The 24838-nt window shown below is 47.6% G+C and overlaps 1 protein-coding gene across 1 annotated transcript in view; it reads right to left on the bottom strand.

Moving 5' to 3' along the window:
• Positions 1-19909, bottom strand: part of LOC128270451 (uncharacterized) — a 25585-nt gene extending 5676 nt beyond the window's left edge. Inside the window, exons 1-3 of the mRNA XM_053007848.1 lie at positions 19789-19909; positions 19169-19202; positions 18879-19098 (exon numbers count right to left, since the gene is read on the bottom strand). Of these exons, the coding sequence (XP_052863808.1) occupies positions 18879-19098; positions 19169-19202; positions 19789-19909 (375 nt within the window). The remainder of the gene's footprint in view (positions 1-18878; positions 19099-19168; positions 19203-19788) is intronic.
• Positions 19910-24838: the final 4929 nt, after the last annotated feature.

The following is a 24838-nucleotide window of genomic DNA, read 5'->3' as shown; positions in this document are numbered from 1 at the left end:
AGGCTCAATGAAACACTTTATTCTTTGAGTCACATTTTATTTTTATTCACCATCTCCTTAACTTAGCGGTCAGCGTCATGACCGTTTGTCGTCTCAAATAGTTCTCTCCGTCTCGATCGACTTCGCCCGTTCTTATATGGTTACGCGAGTGTTCGAGTAGTCGGCTGCTCGATACCTTTTGTAATCGAGTACCTGACTGCTCGATACCTTTTCTAACCGAGTACCTGACTGCTCGATACCTTTTGTAATCGAGTACCTGACTGCTCGATACCTTTCGCGGTGATCACCACAGCGGTCAGCTCGCCCAAGCCCGGCCTCGTAGGCCTCTGGCTGGAGCCACTGAGCACTGCCCAAAGGGTCGCCAGCCACTGCTCCACTCGCCGTTACGGCGTCACCCAGCGGGCAACAGTCCTTTTTTTTTGGCGGGGGGTCAAGGCCCTTTCCCAGCATGCACTCCACTCCACTTTACACGGCTAGCCCGTATACTCAACCCGACCATCAACCCTCACTATCGCGGCTGCATTGCCATAAAACAGCGAATTTTCGCAAATGCACAAGAGCTTCACTACATTGCGATAAACCATTCCAAATCACAATGGCGACCTCTGCGCACACGTAACGGGCGCGGCTTCCCAATGCCACTATCACGGCGTTAAACTTTTTTCGATCGGATTTTACCATGTTCACAGAAAACGCCGCCTCTAGACAAAAAAAAAACACGTTTCAACGTCGTTGTGGTCGAACGCCGAGAAACTGACATTCTTCGCAACCATTTGCTCTACATCGGCGAGTCCGATGTCTCGTTCTAACATTTTTTAATGTTCTTGCTCATTTTATCATCATATTAGTTAGATCGCGGTTACCAATTTGGCGCCGTACAATAGAGCCGCCAAAGATGCAATGAATTTCTGATAGCGTAAGTTTCTGTAATGATGTGAATTTCTGATAAAGTGGGTTTCTGGTATGATATTAATTTCTGATAAAGTGGGTTTCTGGTATGATATTAATTTCTGATAGAGTGGGTTTCTGGTGTGATATGAATGTTTGATAAAGAGGGTTTGTTTAGAGTAGTTAGAGAGGTGCCTCTACGTTCCTAAGTGTTGCATAAGTTGATGTGGCATAAATCGCTGAAGATGTGGCAAATAAAATTTAAAAAAATTATGATGATGATGAGCCCACCTCTTTCCCCAACATTGGATTAAGATGGCGAGTTATCTTACGATTATAAAAAAACTATTAAAAAAACCGTCCTACTTTATTTCGAAATGGTGATTTTGGCTGACATACCTTGGAGAATTTCAAATGAATCTCTATTGCTTGCGTACAACAGGATCCACAATTATCAACAAGAAGACAACGTGGAACCTATTCTCAGGAATGCACGGCAAAAATTGCATCATCTGCGCGTCAGCCGGTGTCACTCTTTTCCAATCACTGGAGAGAAGTCACCACTGTACAGGAGTCGCAGATTTTTAAAACCTATTCCGTAACTTGGTTGGTCATTCCGACAAAATCATCAATGGATGTAATCGGCACGCCTGTTACTCGAACGCACGAAATTCATTTTACTAGCCTCCACTGGGGCATTCGCCGCAAAGCCATTTTTACGCGCGCGTGTCTCAAATCAATGTTGACTCAATTCTATTTTATTTTATTTTTTTTTCTTATCATCATCATCAAAATCCTGTGAGATCATGACGCCGATGAGTACAGTAATCACATTTAACAGTTAAACATTAAGTAATCATGGACAGGCTGGCCCCCGCTGATAGAGCAGTCGGTAGTGCTCTTCGCTGTCACGCAGCTGGCCTGGGTTTCGAATCCCGGGATCGGTTGTCACTCAACCGGCCATGGTTTCGATTCCCGATACCGGCGTGATAGAGGGGGGTTGGCGCGGGGCTAACAATCCCGCCCGTAAAAATTAAATGTTACAGAGAGCATCAGAGATTAACATTGTCTCTGGTGCAGGCCAAGACTGCTCAGCGGTTGTAGCGCCAAAGAAGAAGAAGAAGAAGAATCATGGACAGGCACAGACTAACCCTAACATATAACCCGCCTAATGTACACGGAACACAAGCGCTTAAATTCCCTAAAGTTTGAAGCCTCAGCAATCTCTCTTGGCATATTGTTGTAGAACTGAATGCCTTTGCAAAACAGAGAGTTCCTGGCGAGAAGTGACGTATCGTTTAGCGTTCTCGGAGTTTGAGCGCTACGTGTGTTGTGGTGATGAACGTCAGAGCCCCTAACAATTATTTCTCCAAGATACTCTGGCAACAGGCCACTTAGAAGTTTATAGATAAATATCATAGTCTGATATACTATCCGCAGCTCTACCGACATCCATTGAAGAATATCCAACATCACAGCCGACGGTGTATACTTACTGCAACGTAAAACTACTCTCATTATTCTGTTTTGCAGTCTTTGTAATCGTTTCATTTGTGTCCGATTGCCGAGAAACAATATGGTTGGACAAAAGTCAAGATGTGGAGAAATGATTGATTTATAGAGTTGAACTTTTCCAAAAAAGGTCAGGACGTGTCCTAGTCTACTCATCACTCCACATTTCTTTGCAACTTTTGCGATGACGCCATCTATGTGAGTACGGAATATAAGTTCGTCGTCTAGCGTGACACCGAGATACTTAACCTGTAAGACTCTCTCTAACAGTCCCGTATTGATTGCTATATCCAGCTCACCAGACCACCTTCTTCTCGACATCACCATGTAATTCGTTTTGTCAATGTTTAATGCGAGTTTCTTGTATTTTAACCAGCCATCCAGAGCAACCAAGTCATGATTTAAGAGAGACTCTGCCTGTTTCACATCCTTTCGCGAAATAAATATGATTGTGTCATCAGCAAAGAGGTTTATTTCGCAGGAGCGCAAGACCTGTTTCATGTCGTTTACATACATGATGAACAAAATTGGCCCAAGAACACTGCCTTGAGGAACAGCAAGGGTGTTGTCAATGGATTCTGAGACAGAATTTTTAAACATAGTTCTCTGGGTTCTACCAGTTAAGTAGCTACTGAACCAACTGAGCTCTTTTCCTTAAATATCGAATCGCCTTAATGTATGCAGCAGCAAAGGTCTCGATATTGTTTCAAACGCTCTATTTAGACCCAAGAAAACCGCAAGTACCATTTGTCCACTATCCACAAACCCCCTCCACTTAGCCACGACCAGATTTAGTGCGGTTTCACAGGAGTGGCTACTCCGATAACCCGACTGTTCCCGGGCCAGCAGACAGTGTCGGTCCAGAAACTGTATCAGTTGTTTCTTGACAACAGTCTCCAGGACTTTCTCTAGTGTGTGAGGTATGTTTATAGGATTTGCCGTTATATTAGGTATTGGCATGACCTCGTGCCACCGGGTGAACTTGTCTATCATGGTTAAACAATATTGTTGTCCTTCCGATGGAGGTAAGGGGCCTATCAAGTCTACATGTACGTGAGCGAATCTATGATCTGGGACGGTTATGGGAATTGTTGGCGTCTTATTCAATTTGTGCACTTTTGCTTTTTGACACGGTATGCATTGCGTCACTACTTCTTTACAGTCTCGTCTTACGGCTGGCCAGACGTATCTATCCGTGACCAGTTTCGTCGTCGCGCGTATACCGGGGTGTGATGCTTGGTGAACCTTGGCGACTACGGCCGCACGGAACCTTACCGGAACGAATGGGCGCGCTGTATTTGTAGAGATGTCACAATATATGGGGTTTGCAGCTAGTGATGTCTGTAGCGCCTTTAATTGTAGTGAGCTTTCCGCCGGGTGGGAAAGTAATCGTTGAAGCTATGGATCTACTTGCTGCTGGGCTGCGAGTTCCTCGAAGTCAATTTGCTCGCTTGGGTCGCCAATTGCATCAATCCGACTGAGCGCGTCCGCTATCACGTTTCGACTACCTGAAATGTGTCTTAAATCCGTTGTATATTCGCTAATAAAACTGAGACGTCGTTGTTGCGTTGGATTAGCCCGTTCCGGACGTTGTTGAAACGCGGTTGTTAAGGGTTTATGATCCGTGAACACATGAAAAAGTCTACCCTCTAGTAGATCTTTAAAGTACCGAATGGACTCGTATATCGCGTACAGCTCTCTGTCGTACGTACTTGCTTTTGTTAAGTGTGGTGTTAGCTTTTTTGAGAAAAATGCTAATGGTTGAACTTTACCATTCGTAGATTGTTGCAACACGGCACCTATCGCGCTATTAGATGCGTCAACTTCTAAGGATAGTGTTGCATCGGGTTCGGGGTGCGCTAACGTGACAGCATTTTGTATATCATCCTTGCAATCGATGAATGCCTTGTCGGTTTCCTCTGACCATTCTAGTTGGGTGTTATCGTTTTTCTTGTTACCTGATTTTGCACGAAAGCAACGTAACGTTTATTCTAACAATTGTACTAGCTTTATTTTAACTATTTAACCGTCAAGGTTTTACACGTCTGGGTTCGTCAGCGAACCATGATGAAAGAGGACGATATTGGTCGTGGGGCCGATATATATACCAAATAATTGGTTCATCCCGAGACACCCACGGAGGGCACTCGGTGCTCACCAGGCCGTTTCTCTGACGGCTTCCAGTCGGAACGTGTTCGCAATGACGTTTGACCGATACCACCGCAACTGACACGCGCTGTCAGTCGCGGCGGCCCACGTAGCAAATTTAGCACACGCTTGTGCTAAACCATTACCTTTTATCATGTTCTGTAAGGTATTTTGCGTGTGTGCTGCGTTACGCATAAAACGTCTGTAGAAATTAATTATACCAAGGAATCGCTTCATTTCGTTCGCTGTGGTTTTTTTAAAGTCGGCTATTGCCTTCACTTTGCGGGGATCTGGTTTGATACCTTCTGATGTTATCAAATGGCCCAGAAAATATACTTGAGGCTGGCCGATTTTACATTTTTCGGGATTAATCGCTAGTCCGTTCTCTCTTAAACGTTGCAATATTGCTCGTAAATGCTCCTTGTGCTGGTCGTTGTTTTGTGATGCGATGCACAAATCGTCCACGTACGGGAATACAAATGGTAAATCTTTCAAAATTTCATGTAAATACCTTTGTAGTGTCTGTGCTGCGTTTCGTAAACCGAATGTCATGTACTTGAATTCAAATAATCCGAACGGCGTGGTGATGGCTGTTTTTGAGATGTCTTCAGGAGCTACGGGTATTTGGTGGTACGCGCGCTGCAGGTCAATGGCACTAAATAACTTTTTTCCATGAAGTATTGACGACATGTCCTGGATGTGTGGGACGGGGTACCGATCCGGTACTGTTATGGCATTAAGACTTCGGTAGTCACCGCATGGGCGCCAGTCGCCGTTTTTCTTCTTCACTAAATGCAGAGGGCTCGCCCAACAACTTTTCGATGGTTGGCAAATTCCCTTTTCTATTAGACTGTTAAACTCATCCCTTGCCGCTTTCAGCTTTTCCACCGGCAAACGGCGCGGTCTACTGGTTGGCCATTCGTGACGATGTGATGCAAAACGTTAGTGGCTCTTTTCGGGTGGTTTATAACGTCTAGTTTTGTTACGTCTGCGTACTCTTCCATGATGTGGTGGTAGTGCGACCCATGTTCTACGTTGTAGTTTGGTAAGATGTCGATATTGTCTATCCGAGCGGCGACCTCGTTTTCGACTATCTTCCCGCGTTTGACGTCCACTAAAATGTCAAAATATTTTAAAAAATCGGATCCAATAATAGGTGTACTTACCTCGGCAATGACAAAAGTCCATTCGTAGGATCTTTTTGTCCCGAGGTGTACCGCCATTTTTTTCTCGCCGTATGTCTTTATGGGAGTTCCGTTCGCTGCATGCAAGGTGCGCTGCAAGGTGGGCGTGCTTGGGATTGCGTTGTTGTGTCCGTAAACAGGTGGAATTACCGATATTTCTGCACCTGTGTCGATTAGATATCGTCTGCTGGAATGCTCGTCGTGCGCGTATATCCGTTCGATCGCGCTGCAAGTTGGCTGGCGTTCGATCGCTTGGGATGTGTGCGTATCGCTATCGGCGTTATCTCTGGACCCTGTCTCCTTTTCTCCTGCTGTTGGCATTAGCATGGATGGTTCTGTTGGCAAAAAGAATCGTACGCTGCTTGTACTAACCTGCGTGCTATTCGATTTCTTTAAGATCGATTTGATGGGTAGCTCTCTGACTGTTGTTGCAGTGCAGTGTTCTCCTCTAAAAAAATGCACGGGCAGTTTGCATTGCCATTTCTGCTGCGTTCGCATTTGGTAGCCTTCGCTCCAAAGCGGTAGTGGTATTTACAAATCCACCCGCGCCTGGTACGCGACGGTGTGCGTTGGTATCGGCTGTCGCGGTGCTCCGGAGCTCGTGGTACCGGGGAGCGATGGCGGCTGTGAGACCCACGCTGGAACTCGAGCACTTGGTCCACTCGCCGGGTCAGCTCAGCTACCTGCTTCGCCAGGTCGTTGATCGTCCTCTCGTGACCTTCGCTTTCGCGCGCACCACTTATTTCCATAACGCTCGCATTTTTGGGTGCCTCTAGGATTTTGTCGGCGAACTTTGCTTGGTCGTCCAGTGACGCTGACGGCATGGCCGCTAATATTGCTGAGACATTGGATGGCAGTGCCCTTAACCAAATGTTCTGTAGCACGGTATCCGGGCAATTCGCACCTCCTAGTCGGCGCATGTCCGTCAGAAATACTGTTGGCGTGCTGTCGCCGAGTGCCATTCCTGATAGGAGACTCGTTAGCCTTTGGTTCGCCGAAGGCATAAAATGTTTTAGGACGGCGTCCTGTATCGTCTCGTAACGATCCTTTTTTTCTGGTTGGTTGCACAACGCGATCGTTGGCGAATAATTATAATTTGCTCGCGCTCTTCTTCCCGGTGCGTCTTCGTTGGCGCTTTTTCTGGCTTCCAGTTTGGCGACTTAGGTACATAGCGCCAATATATTTCGGGATCTCGATATGAGATCTAAAACACGACACGATACTTTGGGAACTGATATTGTTGTTCCTTTATTGTTGTTCAATCGGGGGGTGACTATCGCAGGCACGTCTGATCTTGTTGACGGCCGCAGGAAGAAGGGATGGTGTTTCCAGGCACGGGACAACTGTCAACTTCGACAGTGCTGCCGAACCGTCTGCTTTGCTCGATCCACGTATAAACGAGCGGATCCGATGCTTAAGTCACATGTAGGTCACTACATTAATCCCCTTCTACAGGTTTTCGAAGCTTTCTGCGTAGCTGTTTGCGAAACTTGGCGTAGCTGTTTGTGCAGTGCTGCGTAGCTGTTGGCGAAGCTTGGCGTAGCTGTTTGTGCAGTATTGCGTAGCTGTTGGCGAAACTTGGCGTAGCTGTCTGTGCAGTGCTACGTAGCTGTTTTGCCATCGTTGACGTACTCGATCCCTTGTTAGGAGAGTGTGTGTGTTGTTCTGCGTCGCGCGTTGCCAAAATGGCGCGCTTGGGGTCAGGGTTGAATTTGTCAAACCCGTTTGTTTTACGGCGTCGGCCTAATTAGCGGGTACGCTGGTCGTTGATAATTCGACCGCGTCTCCTCGACGAACTGGCTCGTTGTGCCGGCTCTTCCTCCGAGTCGCGTGCCGGACGTTCCGGTGCCGATGGTGCGCGTGTGGTCCAGCGCTCGATGCTTCGGCGTCGGGGCAGCTTCGTGGCGATGACTCTCTTTCACTCCCCCGTTGATGGCGTGTTATAACCAGTGTAGGACTTTTCACTCGCGTCGGGGGTCACCAGTTTGGAGTGATAGAGGATCGGTGTTTGATGTAAGGGCTTTATTTTACTCTGTCTCTGGTGGCGTCTGACTGTAGAGTGTTTCGATCGTTAGAGATCGTTAGATTGATCACGTTGTATCTCTCGAGCGCGCTTAAGTAGCCGAATCTGCCTGAATCTGCCGTAATCGAAGCTGCAGTAATTTCTCGCACTGCCCGCATTGCCCGCACTGACAGCTGTTTTGACAACAGTCGGTGCAACTGCACTGTTGTCATAACATTCCCCTCTTTGTTGAGTGCGGCTCCCTCTCTCCTGCCGCACTCTCTGTCACTGTCACGGGCACGCGGTCAGTTTTCGTCTGCTTTGGTGTTTTTTCTCGCCGGCGCTGTGATCCAGCGCTTCCAGCACCAAACGGCGTTCCGTTGCACGGCCTGCCAGGCAGATCTAAGTGCCACATAGGGGTGGTAAAGCCGATGGTCCGCTCGCAACCAGCTTAGCACGTTCTGCGAGTCTGTCCAAAACGTTGTGCGCTCGATCGGTGTGCGCCGCGTTTGCAGGATACTCGCAGCCAGCCGCGCCCCCATCGTCGCGGCGTTTAGCTCCAGGCGAGGGATGGATAAGTACTTTACCGGGGCGACGCGCGTCTTTGATCCCACCAGCGCACACTCTATCTGTCCATCTTCTTCAAACTGGCATCGCAGAATACGTGCAGTTCCTTATGAACTCTGGAGAATGTGACGCTACGATAGCACCGAGGCACTTTCACGTTGATGACCCTGGGCAACGCATTTACCCACGATGTCCATTTTCGCATTGAGTGATCATCCAAGTTGTCATCCCACCTGTCACTGATAAGTGACGCCAGCGAGCGGCGCAAGAGGGCGCTGCCGCCAGTCGAGAGGACGCTCGGTCCAGGTGTGAAGTACGGATGACAAACGACACGGATCGAGCGTTCCGCAGAGACGAGTACGAATCAGAACGGCAAAGCCGTAACTAGTAAAAATTCTTACAGGAGTAAATTTGTACAAGTTTATGGGTAGAGCCCAAAATAAAAACAGTTTATTCGCGACACCACCCGTGGCCAGCGCGCCAAATCTTCTGGAAAAGCACTTTGAGGTACATCAGGAAATACCCCAGGAGTCCCATTGGATCATACACGCTCATCAGCGTGCGGAGAACCTTTCGCTTCGTCGGGATTTCCCCTGGCGCCGGTAGGTTGCCTTGAAGTTTTGTCGACAATCGGAAAGTAAATGTGTCGCTCTCCGTTCCGGGGGAATAATCCATGTTGACCAACTGATCTGGCGTCGGTAGGGGCTGCATCTCTTGCATCACCTGTCTGGAGTTGGATACCCAATTGCGAATTTCAAACCGCCATAGAAGCCCCGCCTCGAAGCGCTCTCCTATCAACCGGGTATTCCTTTCAAGCATCGCCAGTGCGCGTTCGTCTTCGACAGAGCGTAGTTTATGTCCTATATTCCCGGTTCCAGCCATGTCGAGCGTGAGGAAGCCCTTTACTGCTTCTGTCGGTTGCTCGCAGCTGCATGTGTGGAAACCGACCACACTGGCACCCGTAGTCGCTGTAGCCTCGACATGTGGACCACCCACGACCCATCCTAAGCGCGTCAGCGTCGCGATGGGTTCATCTGGCTCTCCTTCAACACTCTTTAATGTATGCCGCACCGACAGATTGTTGATCCCGATCACCATCCTCGGAACCGCTGACGAATAAGATTCGATCTCCAGCCCTTGGAGATAGCGATATTTCTTCGCCAAGACGGGAATCGCCAGAGATTGTTCCGGAAGGGCCAGATCACGTACCGTGTGAACATCCGTCAATTCGTATATCGGGGAAGCAGGATGCCGACCTGAAACGTGAACCTGCAACTTGATCGAGCCCTCTTCTTTCCTAGTTACGTGACCCGTCCATTGCAAACACAGTGGTTCCGGTGTGCCCTTCAATTCCATTTGGAGTTGCGCTGGTCCGTTCCCGGGCCAGGGCGTTGTGTTCCATGAATTGGACGTTGTCTCAGTTCACCTGGTGCCTCACTGTCGGAAACATCTACGACGCTGCACAAATCGTCAGCGAGAGTTCCGCACCATTGACCAAATTCACGCACCGTTACGTTGTTCAGTTTCCTTTTGTGGCGGGCCCAGTCAATGCAAACAGTCGATGGCAGCTTTTTCTCTAGCTCACGAAGTAGAGTTACGTCGTATAGGTAGTTGGGTAGGTTCGAAGCTTCTACCGTCGCAACCACTCGTCTGACTGAGTATCCAAACTCCACTAGTGTCTCCAATCGGTCAACCGTTGGTGAGGGTTGCAGTCTCATCTTTCTGATCAGAGACTCCACGATCGAGTCTGGCCTCCCAAATCGCGCCGTTAGCGTCGCCATTGCTTCCTTCAAACCGCTCGGAAACGCAAGCAAGTGGCATACCGTTTCTCGCGCCTTTCCACCCAAAGCTTTCTGTAGGCGCATCAGGTTTTCCACTTCCGAAAAACCGCATGCTCTGGTGGTGCGCTCATACGCCGCAATGAAGTTCGGCCAATCATCGACGGTGCCGCGGAAAGGAGGTAAATCGTGCGCTCCCGATTTACGTGCCAAAACTTGCGCATGTGTAATGTTGGTGTCGCTATCGTAAAATGTGCCATAATCCTGTGGGTGTATACGTGTTGTCGTGTGCTGTTGTCTGAAATTCTGAGTGCCGTGTGCAAGTGGTATCGTGTGCTGTGGTCCAAATTCATGAGTGCCTTGTGCGTGTGTATGGAACAGATGGCCGCCATACGCATACCGGTCACTGATCCCGTTGGCGTCGGGACGCCAACCGGGGGGTCCTTGACCTGGGGTTGTTGGCGCCGTCGTATCGGTTTCTCGCGGAATGCGCCATGTCGCGCACCCACGCTCTGAACTCGCGATCGTCTTGCCCGGGTCGGGTGTTGATCGCAGTTCGAGGTGTCCCTTCCACGGGATAGTGAGTCGTACTAGACTCCACCTCCTCTCCTTCGAGTGCCATGATGGTGACGCCTAACGCAGCAGCTGATTCGCGAAGCTCGCGAAGTCTTCTCTCGCGCTCTGCGCGCGTGTAGAGCGTTTGGGCTATGAACGGTCCGGTGACCAGTGTCCCTTGGAGGCTCCCGTCCGTTGGATTTGGGTCGTTTGGCGTTGCAAATCCTTCTCGGACGCCTACGCGTCCCGCCGACGACCTCCGTGGTGACGATGCTTCCTCCTGCGCCGTTCTGTGTGTTGCTTCGGGGTATGTGTCCTCCATTGCACTCACTTAAAACCCGCGAACACTGTTATCACTTCGTCCTGTTTAAACGCTTCTGCTTTTCTGTGTAACTCACACTGAATTTTTTTGGAATGTTAAAAAATCTTTTCTAACAGAAAATATCAGACGGATCCTCTTTTGCTTAGCTTCTTTATTTGCTTGAACCAAAAAAATTGTGTCCATTCGTGATTCTCATTTACACTGAAAAAGCCCCATTCCCTGTCTCGAGCGCGCTTAAGTAGCCGAATCTGCTCGAATCTGCCGTAATCGAAGCTGCAGTAATTTCCCGCACTGCCCGCATTGCCCGCACTGACAGCTGTTTTGACAACAGTCGGTGCAACTGCACTGTTGTCATAACATGCGCACTCTTGATTATTTCTTCTTGCATCGATTGAGGTATGTATAATCGCCTCGAGTTAGCACTTCCTTCGTATAGCTCCCATTTTTAACGTGAAACCTATTGTTACAACGACTGCGTAACAGTAACTAACTAGGCGGGAACGGCTATTTTGAGCTCTTTCAGAATAATTCACTTTATTATCTGGCGTTGGCTAAAATCGCGTCCGTTCGCTCCGTTGGTTTCTCACGACTCGAGATCTCGACTTTCCGCGCGAGCGAGACGAACGTTCGTTTCGATACATCGCGTAACGCTTCGGTTGGCTCGATCGGTTGTTCTCGCTTGACCTATTATTCGACTATGCGATCGTCGGACCGTCAAACGTTTCGCCGTTTTATCTGTCGGAGCGCTTAACGTTTTGACACCTATCCTCGATATCTTTAGGTCCTGTCCCTTCTAAGATCTTCATTACATCCTTATCTTTACGTTGTGCTGTTGCTACTCTTTTGCTGATCGTGGTCGATATCGTGATTATGTTAACACGCGATAAGATATCCACGTGCTTCATACTCTCTGCTGATCGATGCTCTACTTCATACTCGAACTCCGCTAGCGCCATTACCCATCGGCTTGTCCTTGCATCTGGACTCTTGTTTGTTAACGCACTGCAATCGGTTACAATCTCGAAATGCTGCCCTAGTATATGACACTGAAATTTCTTAAAAGCTTCCACCACTGCTAGTGCCGCCAAGTCAAAAGTGTGGTAGTTCTTCTCTGCATGCGTTGTTAGTCGGCTGAAGTAATACGTCGGATGAAATGCTCGCGTCTGTGTGTACTTCTGCCTCTAGACCAGGCTTAAAAATACGGAGCACTGGATACTGAGCTAACGCCGTCTTTACATTAACCCGTAAAAGCGCTGATTAACCCGTAAAAGCGCTGCATCTGTTTTGCTGTTTTGGGTAACGGAAACTCCCTTTCCATTTTGTTCCTCGATGGCTCGATCTTCCCTTCGTAAATGGTGTATCCGAGATACTCCACGCATCTTTGTAGGAATTGGCACTTCTTCCAGTTGAATTTTAGACCGATCTTTTCTGCCACATTCAACAGCCGATTCAGGGACTTCATCCCCTGCTCTTCGTCTTTCTTTGGGATAATTATGTCATCTACAAAGGTTAGTATCACGCATTCGTTGATCAACTCATTTAATTTATAAATCTTCCAAACGCGCTTCCGCTCGTGCACAAGCCGAATGGTGCACGGCAGAACTCATATTGCCCCTTTTGGGCCACGAATGACGTACATTTGCGGCTTTCTTCTGCAATGCTGACATGAAAATATAATTTTTTTAAATCCAACGTCGAATACCACCATCGTGCGTCTACCAACTTGTCGATTTGGTCTTCTACGATCGGCATCGGGTACGAGTCGCGGATCATCTTTTTAATGAGATCTCAGTAATCGATACAAACTCTACGGGAGCGTCTTGGGAGTGCTCGTAGTGGTCGCTCGTTATCCAGCCAGATTGATAGTTCGTCTCTCTCCGCGTCGATTTTCTTCGACTTATACGCAAGAATCGCCTCAATTAATAATAGGCTCTGGGTATGTCCAATTCGTCGGTGTGGATTTCGATCTTGCTGACCCATTTACCCGCCTCGTCAGCTGCGTAATACTCCACCGTCTTTTCACCTGCTTCGCAATTGTTGGCCTCATCGTTTCTGCATCGTCCATTGATTTTAACGCCCTCATTGTCTATCACTAATTCCTTTTGTTCCCAAGAAGTCCATGCCAAGCAGTACTGGAGCGCCTATTGCTGATACTGAAACTATGGCAAAGTTCATATTACAATCCCCTCCATCCACATTTGCCCGCACACATATTTCCCCTGATGTCGTTACCTTTTTAGCACTTTCGATTTGGTTTGCTAGATTTTTATTTCGGACAAAAATTTCAACTATTTAATCCCCACAAGGGAGGTTCGAATTCACTTTACAAAATCACAGCGTCGCACGTCTGCTTTCTACAAGGGTCGCCGGAACATGAGAACGTCTCTTGGATCCGCACTCACTTGTTCGATGGCGATCGTGCCACATTTTTTGCATCTGACATGTCCGATTCAGTTCCTCCATTTCCGCTCCTCCAGCGGAATTGGCTGGAGTGCATCTTCTCGTAGCAAAGTTATTGCGCTACCGGTGTCCACCGTCGCGTCGTATTTGGTAGAACCGATCGTCACTGGAACATTGGGAACGCTGATAACCACGCATACTTGCTTTACGTTGTTCTTCGCTGATTCCTTGCAATGTTTAGAAATGTGACCAACACCGTTGCACCGTAAACACTTCTCTCCCACCTTCGCTTTCGTGCAATTTAGTGCTTTGTGGCCGTTTCCGCCACAATTTGTATATTTGTATATTTGTATATTTTGTATGATACTCATCGGCCATGGATAGCTACGATAGCTGGCACAGACGGACGAGATGGGGCAGCAAGTTGGGGCAGCAAGCTGAGGCATCGTTTGAGGACCGAGGAGGGAATCCCAGCGGGGCCCGCATTAAAGTTCAACTTCAGCTGAACCAGCGCCTTGCTGACCGTATGCTCGTCGACTGTCACCGACTTAAGTGATAAGATGTCTCGCGGTGTGTGCGAGATTGCCTCTACAATAGCGATGCTCAGGGGGACTAACAGATAGCGTGGAAAAGAAGGCGGTTGTGAGGCTGAAGCTGTGGCGCTGAAGCTGTTTTAGAGCGCGGTTTCTGCGTCTCTTGATCGTTCTTAGTACAGGGTGTCCAAACAAGTCTTCTTTTTTTCATTTTGTTATAAAACAAAAACGGCTGAATATTTTTCGATGCTTAAACATTTATTTGAAATGTTGATTCTTAAATTTTTCTTATGAAAAACAATTTTAGTCAAATGTCTACCACAATTGGTTTGGCAGTAGCCCATTCGGTCGACCTATTTTTGAGTACATTTTCGATTGTATCTGGTCTTATTTCGGCAATAGCAATTTGAATTTGGATCTTGAGGTCGTCAATAGTTACTCGTTTGTTCGTGTAACTGGGCTGCCACACGGCACGAAACAACGGATATAACAGCCTCCAACCGCGACAATTTTGACAGTAAAGCGATCAGTAGGTGTCAAAAGCTTTGTGGGTCTGCAGACCCTGCAACAGGGCGCATAACAGACGAAAACAGAGGTTTGTTTACAAACAGACGAAAACAGAGGTTTGTTAACAAGCAAAGATTCTTATTTGTGATGTTTTTTTGAATTTTAACTATAAGTTTATCTCCATTTCAGCAATAAAATGGATAGCAAACCTGAGCAAAAAAGATGGTTATTGTGTCGTTGATCTGCTCTTGTTGTATGCGGTGGAGCAGAACGTTGCCGTCTTCTTTCCGATGAAAGAAGATTGGTCGCACCCACCATGTTCGTCGACCGCGTCTCCGCTCATCTCGACGCCTCTGCACATTGTTGATGATGATCCGTAAATTATGAGTCCACTCCGGATCGTTAACAATCAGTGCCATTTCTACTAACAAAAATTTTTAAATCAAATTCACTTTAAAACACTGTTGCCGAACTACCTAACTATAGAACAAAAGCACCAACCTTTAACGTAGCGAGACGAAGAGAATGAAGTTCCACAATCGTAGTAACTGAAACTATTGGATTCTTTCAGCTTAGAATGAACTCGCGGAATCAAATTAATTCAACACGTTTTTTAACGCGTTTTATTGTCGGCTAAATCTTAATATTGGAACTTAGGCGGACAACGGATACTTTGATCAAAACGGCAACGGTTAAAAAGTTCCGTGTCTTCTCGCGGTCGCTTTTGAATCCAGAATCGCCGCTCGTTGCTCACGCCTAGCGTTTGCACCGAGACGACGATCCTCGTACCAAGGCCGATCGAAGGACATTCACCCGATCGACCCGGATGAGCGACCGCGAGAGACGGAACGAGATCTCTCTCTCGCGCAGGTGCACGGTTAATCGAGCGTCCTGTAATGGCCGGTAGCGCAATCGTTCCGCCAGTTAATCGTGTGGCGAATTCGCCGCTCGATTATCTGACAGAAACTCTAAACTGAAACCAACAGCAAGTGCTTCTTCGACTTCAGCATGAATAATGACGCGTATGTTATCCATGGAACGATCTCTCGCTCCTACATGCGGTTTTTCACCGACGGACTCGGCGTCGCCCATCCCTTCGCGACGAGTAACAAGCTGCACGCCAGACGCCGTCCGGGATTTCCCCGAGGCATAGCTGGAAACACAAGCTTACAGATTTCTGTACAAAACAATCTTAGCAGAGAATAAACCAGCATAATTCCAAGCATGGCACCAAGCATTTATTTCTTCGTGATCACTCCCAGTAGAATATGAATCCGGATGTTCGGGAAATAACGTGAATTAGTGTGGCTTTTTCGTAAACGCTACATCTATCGCCTTCATAATCCTGTTCGCCGTAATGGTCATCTCTTCATCTTTTGGCTAGCAATGATCCTGGATGTGCGGTCCTGGTGCCGGACGATTGGCCTGTTGTCACTTTGTTCAATCCCATCTTGCCGGTACAGCAACAATATCTAAAAAAAGCGAAAAGATTATTCAGAAATCAACTTACCTCTCCGATTTCTATTTTCTCGGGCCAAAAACACGAATGTAAACAAGTTTGACATTTCTCTTACTAGTTGTTTCTGTTGCTGTAATATTTCAGACCTGCCACACGGCACGAAACAGATTTGACACCAAGTTACGTGTTGCGCGTAACTGTTTCGTGCCGTGTGGCAGCACAGTAACATGAATATTGATTGTGACTGTCGATGTATGGCACGTAGCGCCGTCCTGTTGAAACCAAATGCCGTCCAAGTTCTCAGCTTCAATTTCGCCGAAAAGCCAATCAGCCAAAATCCGCACCAAACAATAACTCGTTGTGGGTGCATTGGCTTCTCTTGCACGATCTGTGGCTTTTCCGAACCACAATACTGCTTATTAACATAGCCACCGAGGTGGAAATGACCTTCAATGACATGTGCTTTTGACGAATGATTTGATGACCTACCACTTTGGAAATAAATTTTTCATATTTCCCAATTTTCTACAACCAAAACTTTATTTTATACATAAATTCTAAGAATCTACCTTTCAGATAAACGTTTAAGCTTCGAAAAATATTCAGCCGTTTCTGTTTTATAACCAAATGAAAAAAAGAAGGCTTGTTTGGACACCCTGTAGTTTATTGGATGGTGTCGCGTTACAGCGGCATCAAGGACCTTCCGGATCGTTTCGTTGAAGAACAGCGTCGCGTCATCGATTGATATTTTGTCGTCATGAAGCACGTCCCAATCTGCAATAGCAAGGCAGTTGTCTAAAAGGAAGTAGTCAGCACGTCTGAAGTTAAGGAAGGATTTTGAAGTCTTCGTCTGGTCGAATACAGGTGAAAGACTGGGTTGTAGCCGCAGCAGGAGTGATGCCTGTTGATCTTTACTACCGATTCGGGGGCGGTTGCGACTCACACGATGCCTGCTGTTTCCTCGTCGGCCAGAACAATGTCAAGTTGCTTATAATTGATTTTGCGTACACTACTAATTTGTTTTACTGTCTGACTGTCGATACGCCCTCGTACATTTTGATAGTAAATAGATTTAGTGTTTAAAACACTATTTTTATTTTAATCAGGGAGTTTGTACACTATTTTGTAAGAGCGATTGAAAAGCACGTCGTTCCTCGTCGGTGTCGTATTGATCAAGAGGACGTCTGTCACTTTTGCAATGTGGTCGTTCGAGGTGTCGCGTGACACTTGACAGCGCGTGTGCCTGATGGTCGTTGACGTCTCTGAATTAGAATTGTTATCGCCTAGATGGCGCTAATTGTTCTAAAATCGAATGGCATCACGATCGACAGTCGCTACATAGATAAGCCAGCGGTAGCGGTGGTACTGGCGAGGTGAGTGCGATTAAGAGCGTTTTGGTAGTTGTCCGCATTGAGGGACGGTGCTGTTCGCGGCGTGGTGTGATCGGAGATTAAGATCGATTAAGATCGGAGATGTTTTGTGTAGAGTTGTCAATCATCCTTGCCGCCTGACCCATCATTGGCTCTAGGTCTCTTTCGCAGTTGGCACAATCGCAGCAACCTTCGTATTTTTCAGCGAAACGATATACCGAATTTTCTTCCTTCTTTACTCGAGGCATCTGGACGGTACTTTTGCCATGTCCAATATGTTCCCTCAATTTCTCGTACGTCTTTATCTGCACTTTTAATTCTTTCAGCGTCTTGCATTGAATTAAGCAGATTTTATTTCTCGGATCGTCGTCGATTCACTTCGCGACGTATTCGCATAGCGATGCTTGGTCCACGTTTGCTCGTTTGGGAATGCCGTTTTGGTGACGTTGGAAATGCTTCGTACAGACGCCTTTGCTGGGCCTTCAAGCAAGCGTTTTGCGTACACCAACTTGTGCAAATCCGTCGACCCAAATATTTTGCAATGGTCCTCGAACTCACTCACCCACGCAGCTACGCTTTCACCTGTTCCCGTGAACGGGTTCACTGCATCTTTCGCGTCAGCAAAATCAAGTACTATTTTCCCGCGTCTCTAAATTCTGCTGCGTCCGACATGCTGGCTACGTCACCTTGTCGATCGTATTCTACGATGTTGGCCGCCATTTTTTCCTCGGTTCCAGCTGTTGCTAGGTCACGCGCTTCACACTTTTTCAGTAAGCCGTTGCTGGTGCACTCGTCCACCAGTTCCGTAATCGACGCTGTTGCGGACACCACGCGAACGGAATCGGATTTTAGAATGTTGCGGAAACACCACGCGAACGGAATAGATTGTAAACTGTTTGTGTAATTTGCGTAATATATATTTCACTGTTGTTTCTGTGTATCAGTATGGGAGCAGTACTGTGAACTACGCGGAATGTAGATGTGGTGGGTTACAATTCTACTGCTTGTTCTTTGGGTTTGACTCGCTCGTGGTCAGTTTCGCACTCTTTCACGCACCTTTAGCTTCGAACAGTATCGCTGGCGCTGGTCGTACTTGGCTTTTGCTGTCTTTCTGCTACTTTTAGCTTCGTACGGTATCGCTGGCGCTGGTCGTACTTTTCAATTTCGCTGTCTTTCTGCTACTGATCCTTTTCGGGGTCATCCGGGTCGATCCGTCATGTCCACACAATCTAGCGATCCCCCGGGTGTGGTCTGTCATGGCGACGCCGGGAGCCGCTGTAAAGTTGGTACCTAGTGGTTGTGGCGTACTGTGCGTGGCGCACGTAACACTTGATTTTCTTGAATTTCCTCGTTTTGTATTTCATAAACTAACTGCGCCAGTGCAACTTTCAGTTTTAGTTGGTTTCCTGGCTTCATGTTTTTGGTGGCCTCAGCATAGCTGGCAAACAACAAATCCACTTCATTCGGTTTTTCCTTTTGTCGGAAATGTTGGATGAGCTTTTCTATGGGATGGGGTTTCGGCGTTGATCTGGTAGCTGATACGTTTGTTAATGATTCCGTTGGTGATCCTGTGTTGGCAGCTCTTTGTGATGATGTCGATGGAGAGGCGAATTCGATGTCAGCTGATGATGACGATGTTGTATTTAAAACGACTTCGAAGGAACCAGCTTTTTTAGCTGGATTAGAATGTTGCGTAGCAATATTGCTGAAAGTTCCGCGCGGTTTGCAGAATTCGTCCAGGAAAGATAGATAATCCAATCGTTGAACCTTGGTCGCAGCCTGCCCGGTTGTTCCTGTGCACGTCCTTTTCATACGCATATATCTTTCCCGTGCGAACTTCCACTTATTTTTAGTTTTAGGTTTTAGTTTTCCACTTTTCCGTTGTATTGTTGGCTATAGTAGACGCAAAATACAAATTTCTCGTCGTCGACATTGGAGCTTACGGGGGACACAGTGATAGCTCAATATTGCGAGACTCTGCATTCCACAAGGAATACATCAAAAAACAAGCCTTACCACCACCAAAGCCGCTGCCAGGAAGAATTAGTACAACCCCACACGTTCTCGTTGGAGATGAAGGATTTGCACTGGCACCTTACCTGATGCGACCATACCCAAGATCAACAATAGCAACAAACGACCGAAAACAACTTTTCAAATATCATTAAACCGTTCAGGAAGGGTGGTTAAAAACGCTTTCGGCATCCTGGCAATGAAATGGCGGATTTTCGGCAGACCCATCAATTGTAAAATCACCACAGCAGACCAAATAATTGTAGCAGCATGTTGTCTACACAACTTTCTAATAGATGAACACAATCCTGGCCAAACCACTGAAAGCAATACATTAGGACCCAGCGACACTTCAAGCTCATTGATACCAATGTCACCAAACAACAGAAGATCCACCGAAGTTGCGATGCAAATCCGTGAGGAATTTGCCGATTTTTTTTTCCAATAACAATGTATGAAACGTGGCAAACATTGCTTTGCAGCAAAACCGAGCCTAACAATAAAGCCTAAAACCCTTTATTTATAACGATGATGTATTGATTGTACTTACTCGACACATTCATTCTCTTGCCTATATCCTTCCATGCATTCTGCTTTTTTGTCAAATCTTTGTAAAAGAAATCATGCGTATCGTATAAAAACCGATACTCTCGTACCAACTCCGCCAACATTTCATGGGGTTTGACCACAACTCGACTGATTATAGCACGAAACGAAGCACAAAACGCGAAGGTTTTTTTTTTTTATGTTGCGATTTCTGCAACAGATAATCAAAAACAGTGGTCGGTTCTTTAAACTGGATTTTATTCGCATTCCCAATTCGCAGCTAGCAGCGTTTGAGCGTTTGGCGTCTTAGCGATTGACGCGATTTTTAAGCGATTTTAAGCGATTTTTAAGAAGCTTGATATTTCTAATTTACGGCTAGTCACGCTGTTAGCGTTCCAGTACGAACAGTTGATTGCACAATTAGTGGCCATCATGGCGAACAGTACTTACTGATGACCATTATTTGATCTTCTTTGGATTTGCATGCTTTCATGCGTGTAAATGTATCTGCAATGATGACAGAGAGTTCGTTTGCACTGAATAAGCCTTGGTGGCTTGCTGTATTTTTTGTAGCCTCTGAGAAGGTCTGTCTGTTGGTTTGTGCATTGCGCTCAGGCCGAATATTCGGCAGAGGGGGGAACGTAGTTTCGTTGAAAAACGGTGCTGTTGCTGGGGTACCTGCAGGCGGTTTGTCGGTGCTGGTATTTTTGGTTTCGGCCTTGCCGGACATTGCCAATACGTTGCCGTGTGATTAGCTCCACAGTTTGCACATTTTAGCTTGTGTATCGGGATTTTGCCATCGCTGTGTAGAGGATCGTGTAAATGATTGAAGTCCAGACTCTCTTTTGTTTCGTTTTTCGATTCCTCTTTATTCTACACTTCTCTTCCTAGAAGTTCACGCCTCAGCGGCCGTTTATACAATGATGTTCGCAACGCATTTGTCGGCTGATTTTAGTTCCTTATATACTACTCGCGGGTATCGGAGTTGTTCTCCGCCGGCGTCCAGTGAAGAACGCTTGCTCCTATAAATACCGGCAGAGACCGTGCTTTTGTGTCATTTTGCCGTTAACCTCTGGCACGGTCTCTGCAGCTGGTTGAGGGCCCTTTTGATAGGGGACAGGTTTTGCTTTCGTGCGTACCCGCACATTTTGAACATTTTTCGGCTCTGTAGCAGTTTGCTGCTCCGTGCCCGAAGCTTTGGCAATTTTTGCACTGCATTGGTGCATTTGTCTTGGTATAATAGTCCCATCGGACCCGGCAGTGGTTTACTGCGGTGATTTGCCGCAGTGTTGGCAAGTTTACTTGCCCTTTTCTGAAATGCAGCAAGAACACTGCGTGAGCGGTATATTTTTTCTTTATGCTTAGTTTTTTCACCTCTACCGGGTCGAGGCCCTGTTCTAATAGGAGGGCTTTTGCCTCCTCGCAAGTACAGTCCACTAGTCCCGTTAGGACTATCTTCACGGTTTTGTCCTCCTCAAGTTGGTACGTGTGGAATGACAGGCCTTTTGTGTTCTCGAAAGCTTTAATTAATTTCCGGTGGTCTTCCACCGATTCAGATTTAATTGTCGTGCCTTTATACGTTGCCGATGTTTGGAATTTTATAATTCCTGCTGCGATTGCTAGTCGGTGGACATAGCTCACCGATGAGCTATACACCACGATCGGTGGTGTTTTGGAGTTGGCGTTATTGGCCATCGTCGGTTTTCTGTGTTCAGGAGCTGGTGTGGGTTCATCCACAGCCGTCGACAGCAAATCGTATTCATTGCTGGTTGTAATTGTGTCTCCGCACGTTGATCGCAGAGGGGTCGAGGTCTCCAGCGGGTTGTACTTTTTCTTCCTCTTTGGTGCCATTACGCTGACACCTGCAGCGTTTCACTCACTGATTCTGTTTTGCTTTTCCCTTCTTGCGCTCTTTCGCCTATAACACTGTTCGCGTCCGATTCGATCGGTGGTCGGATTTGTACTGATATCTGATAGTCTGTATTTCCCCAATTAAGAGCCTATCTCGTAGTTTGTTTGTTTGTTTGTTTGTTTATTATAAAACTCATTGGCCAGCATTGGCTAGATGAGCAGTGAATTGTACATTGTCAAGCAGTTGGACGCAACAACAGACTAAGGGAATCGCAGACGCTCCCTGAAGTCGGACATAGACAGATTGAAGTCGAAAAGTGACGCCACGGAGTTGAAACATCGAGACATAGCAGCCATGGGCTCGTGGCCGGCGTATTGGTGAGTTGAGCGCTGGATTGACAACGGTTGACGGTAACGAGCTGTATGTCGGGGAACACTCAAACTGATCCTTTCCAGGAGTGCTGGTCCGTCAATGCCACCCAAGAGCAACTTCGCAACAAAGATCGCCTGGTGGTTTCGTCGACGGTTTTGAAGAGATTCAAGTCCAAGGAGGAGGCAGCGTACGTTGTAGACAGGCGTGTTGTTGTAGCTAATCCATGGCAGCTTCCTCACCGCGTAGCGTGTTAATTTCCGCTGGATTGCCTCCATTCTGATCGACCAACTCGACTGATAGGGTGACCAGACGATTGCGTTCGATTCGAGTGTAGATCTGACGAGGGAACAGTACAGTGCCTTCACGCACATAGGGTCGTCTGGTTCTGGGTTCTGCCAATCACGTACGACCTTAGCCAGCGAAGTATATTGTTATTTAAGCCTAGCTTGTCAAGTTTGGCGAGCAGTATTTCATGAGATACTCTGTCGAAGGCTGCCTTAAGGTCGGTGTAGATGCAGTCCATTTGCCAGCCTTTATCTATACAACTCATGACGTCGGATACGAATTTGGCAAGATTGGAGGCAGATGACCGCCTGTGCATGAACCCATGCTGATCAATGCTGACGTAGTGGGTGGCCCAGAACAAAATTGCCTGATGCAGCAAGATTTCAGCCACTTTTGCAGAGGCGCATAGCGATGTGATGCCTCGTAGTTTGCTGCTTCACGTTTGTCGCCTTTTTTGAATAACGGAACCAACACTGACGATTTTCATATCTCCGGAACTGTAGCCTGTTCAAGGGAAAGCTGGATCAGTCTAGTGAGATTCGGTGTCAGAGTTGGACAGAGTTTGATTACGGCAGCAGGTATACCGTCGGGTCCAGCTACGTAACTCATCTTTAGTTTTAGAATCGCTCGCTCGACTGCGTTTGTGTCGACGATCAGAGAAATAGATTGCAGGACATTGGACGGTACACTGGAGGCGGCTAGTTCGATTGCACAGGCGTCGCTGTGATGTGTGGTGAAAACGTCCCGGAATCGACTGGCAAAAACTTCGCATTTGTCCCGATCCGACTTGGCGGTAACACCACAATACTGTATGTCAAAAGGGGGCTGGCGCGTACGTCGTCTATCGTTGATAAATTTCCAGAATGCTCTCGGATTGCGCTGCAGGTTGCCCTCTATTTTGTGCACGTACTACCGGTAGAACAGCCTGTTTAACGCGCGATACGCTCCGCTCACTGATCGGAAGTACAAGATATTCGCCTGCGTCGGGTGCAGTTTTGCCCGTCGTTGCGCCCGGTTCTTGCGTCGCTTCATTAATGTTAGCGATCGGTGCGAAACGGGGTGGCCCGCTCATTGGCACAGCAGTCGCAAGTATGCACCGGAGGGTGTTGTTAAAAAAGCGCACTGCGATGTCTATGTCTTTTAGCAAGTGCGTGGCGATGTTTACCACGCAGATCGTGATTGCTAATTATTTTATTGTTCAACGATAATGTATGTTACACTTTGTAGTTTTCGGCCCGTGCCGTTGATTTAGAGGTTACTTTGAGAACGTTCGTGGACACACGTCTTGACCGATCGAGCGATGCGAAGAGAAGAACGAAGTGATCCGAATACGGAGCGACTGTCACTTTCGGCAGTGTTGCCGAGTCGCCTGCCGTGCGCGCTCCGCGTTCATGCGGTCGCCTCCAGCACTTGAGTGGGGATGTCCCCAAAGGGGCAGCTCCCACAGTACTCCCCTCCTAGACTGGTGTGAGGGGGTCATCTATAGCGCAGTGGTATTGTCACTCTGCGTTGTGACCTCGTCACGCCAGTCGAATGATCCGGAAGCGGTGAGGCCGTCGCATCTGATGGAGGTGGCGAAGTAGGAGGCGCTTGCGCTGTCTCGAGTGGTGGTGTCCCTTGCTGTGGCTGCGTCTCTGGTCCAAGTCCGTAAGCCGGTTTCAGGCGGTCGATGGATACGACGGTCGGTTTCCCGCGGATGTTAACCTGAAAAGACTTAGGATCTCGTTTAAGGACTTGGTATGGACCGTGGTAAGGAGGTGTCAGAGCAGGCCGAACGGTGTCGTCGCGGATGTATACATGCGTGCATGTCGCGAGGTTCGAATGGACGAAAGCGGTTTTTTCGGTGTGCCATGCCGTCGAGGTTGATTGTATTTTCTCGAACGCTTTGTTCTGCTGCTGACGAAACTCCGAGTAGTTGACATCGGTTGTATGCGGCTGCTCGGCGAAAAACTCTGCTGGAATTCGGAGTGTCGTTCCATACACCAGTTCTGCCGGCGATGCCTGGATGTCGGGTTTATATGCTGTCCAAAGACCAAGGAGGATGAGCGGTAGCTGGTCGCTCCAGTTGGTCGTGTTTTTGCAGCAGATGGCGGCTTTAAGTGTGCGATGCCATCGCTCGATAAGACCGTTCGCCTGCGGATGGTATGCAGTAGTCCGAATATGCTTGGAGCCAAGCATTTGCGTTAACTCTCTGAACAGCGACGATTCGAATTGTCTGCCCTGGTCAGTAGTGATGTACGCGGGAACGCCGAAACGTGCAATCCAATGTGTGAGGAGTGCATTGGAAACAGTCGTCGCGGTGATGTCCGAGATCGGTATAGCCTCTGGCCATCGCGTAAAACGATCAATAATGGTTAGACAGTACCGATAACCATTACTGATTGGAAACGGTACGATCAGATCCACGTTGATGTGCGCGAATCTGCGCTCAGTGATGGGGTACCGTGCCAGTGGGCTTTGCGCGTGACGGCCGATTTTAGCGCGTTGACAAGGTTGGCAGCGAAGGACGAACTCCTTTACGTCTCGTTTTACGTTCAGCCAAACG

The sequence above is a fragment of the Anopheles cruzii genome, chromosome 3 (genome assembly GCF_943734635.1).
Source record: "Anopheles cruzii chromosome 3, idAnoCruzAS_RS32_06, whole genome shotgun sequence".
In the NCBI taxonomy this organism is placed as follows: Eukaryota; Metazoa; Arthropoda; class Insecta; order Diptera; family Culicidae; genus Anopheles; species Anopheles cruzii.
Note: the sequence above shows the minus strand (reverse complement) of the source record. Positions and strands in the feature narration are given on the sequence as shown.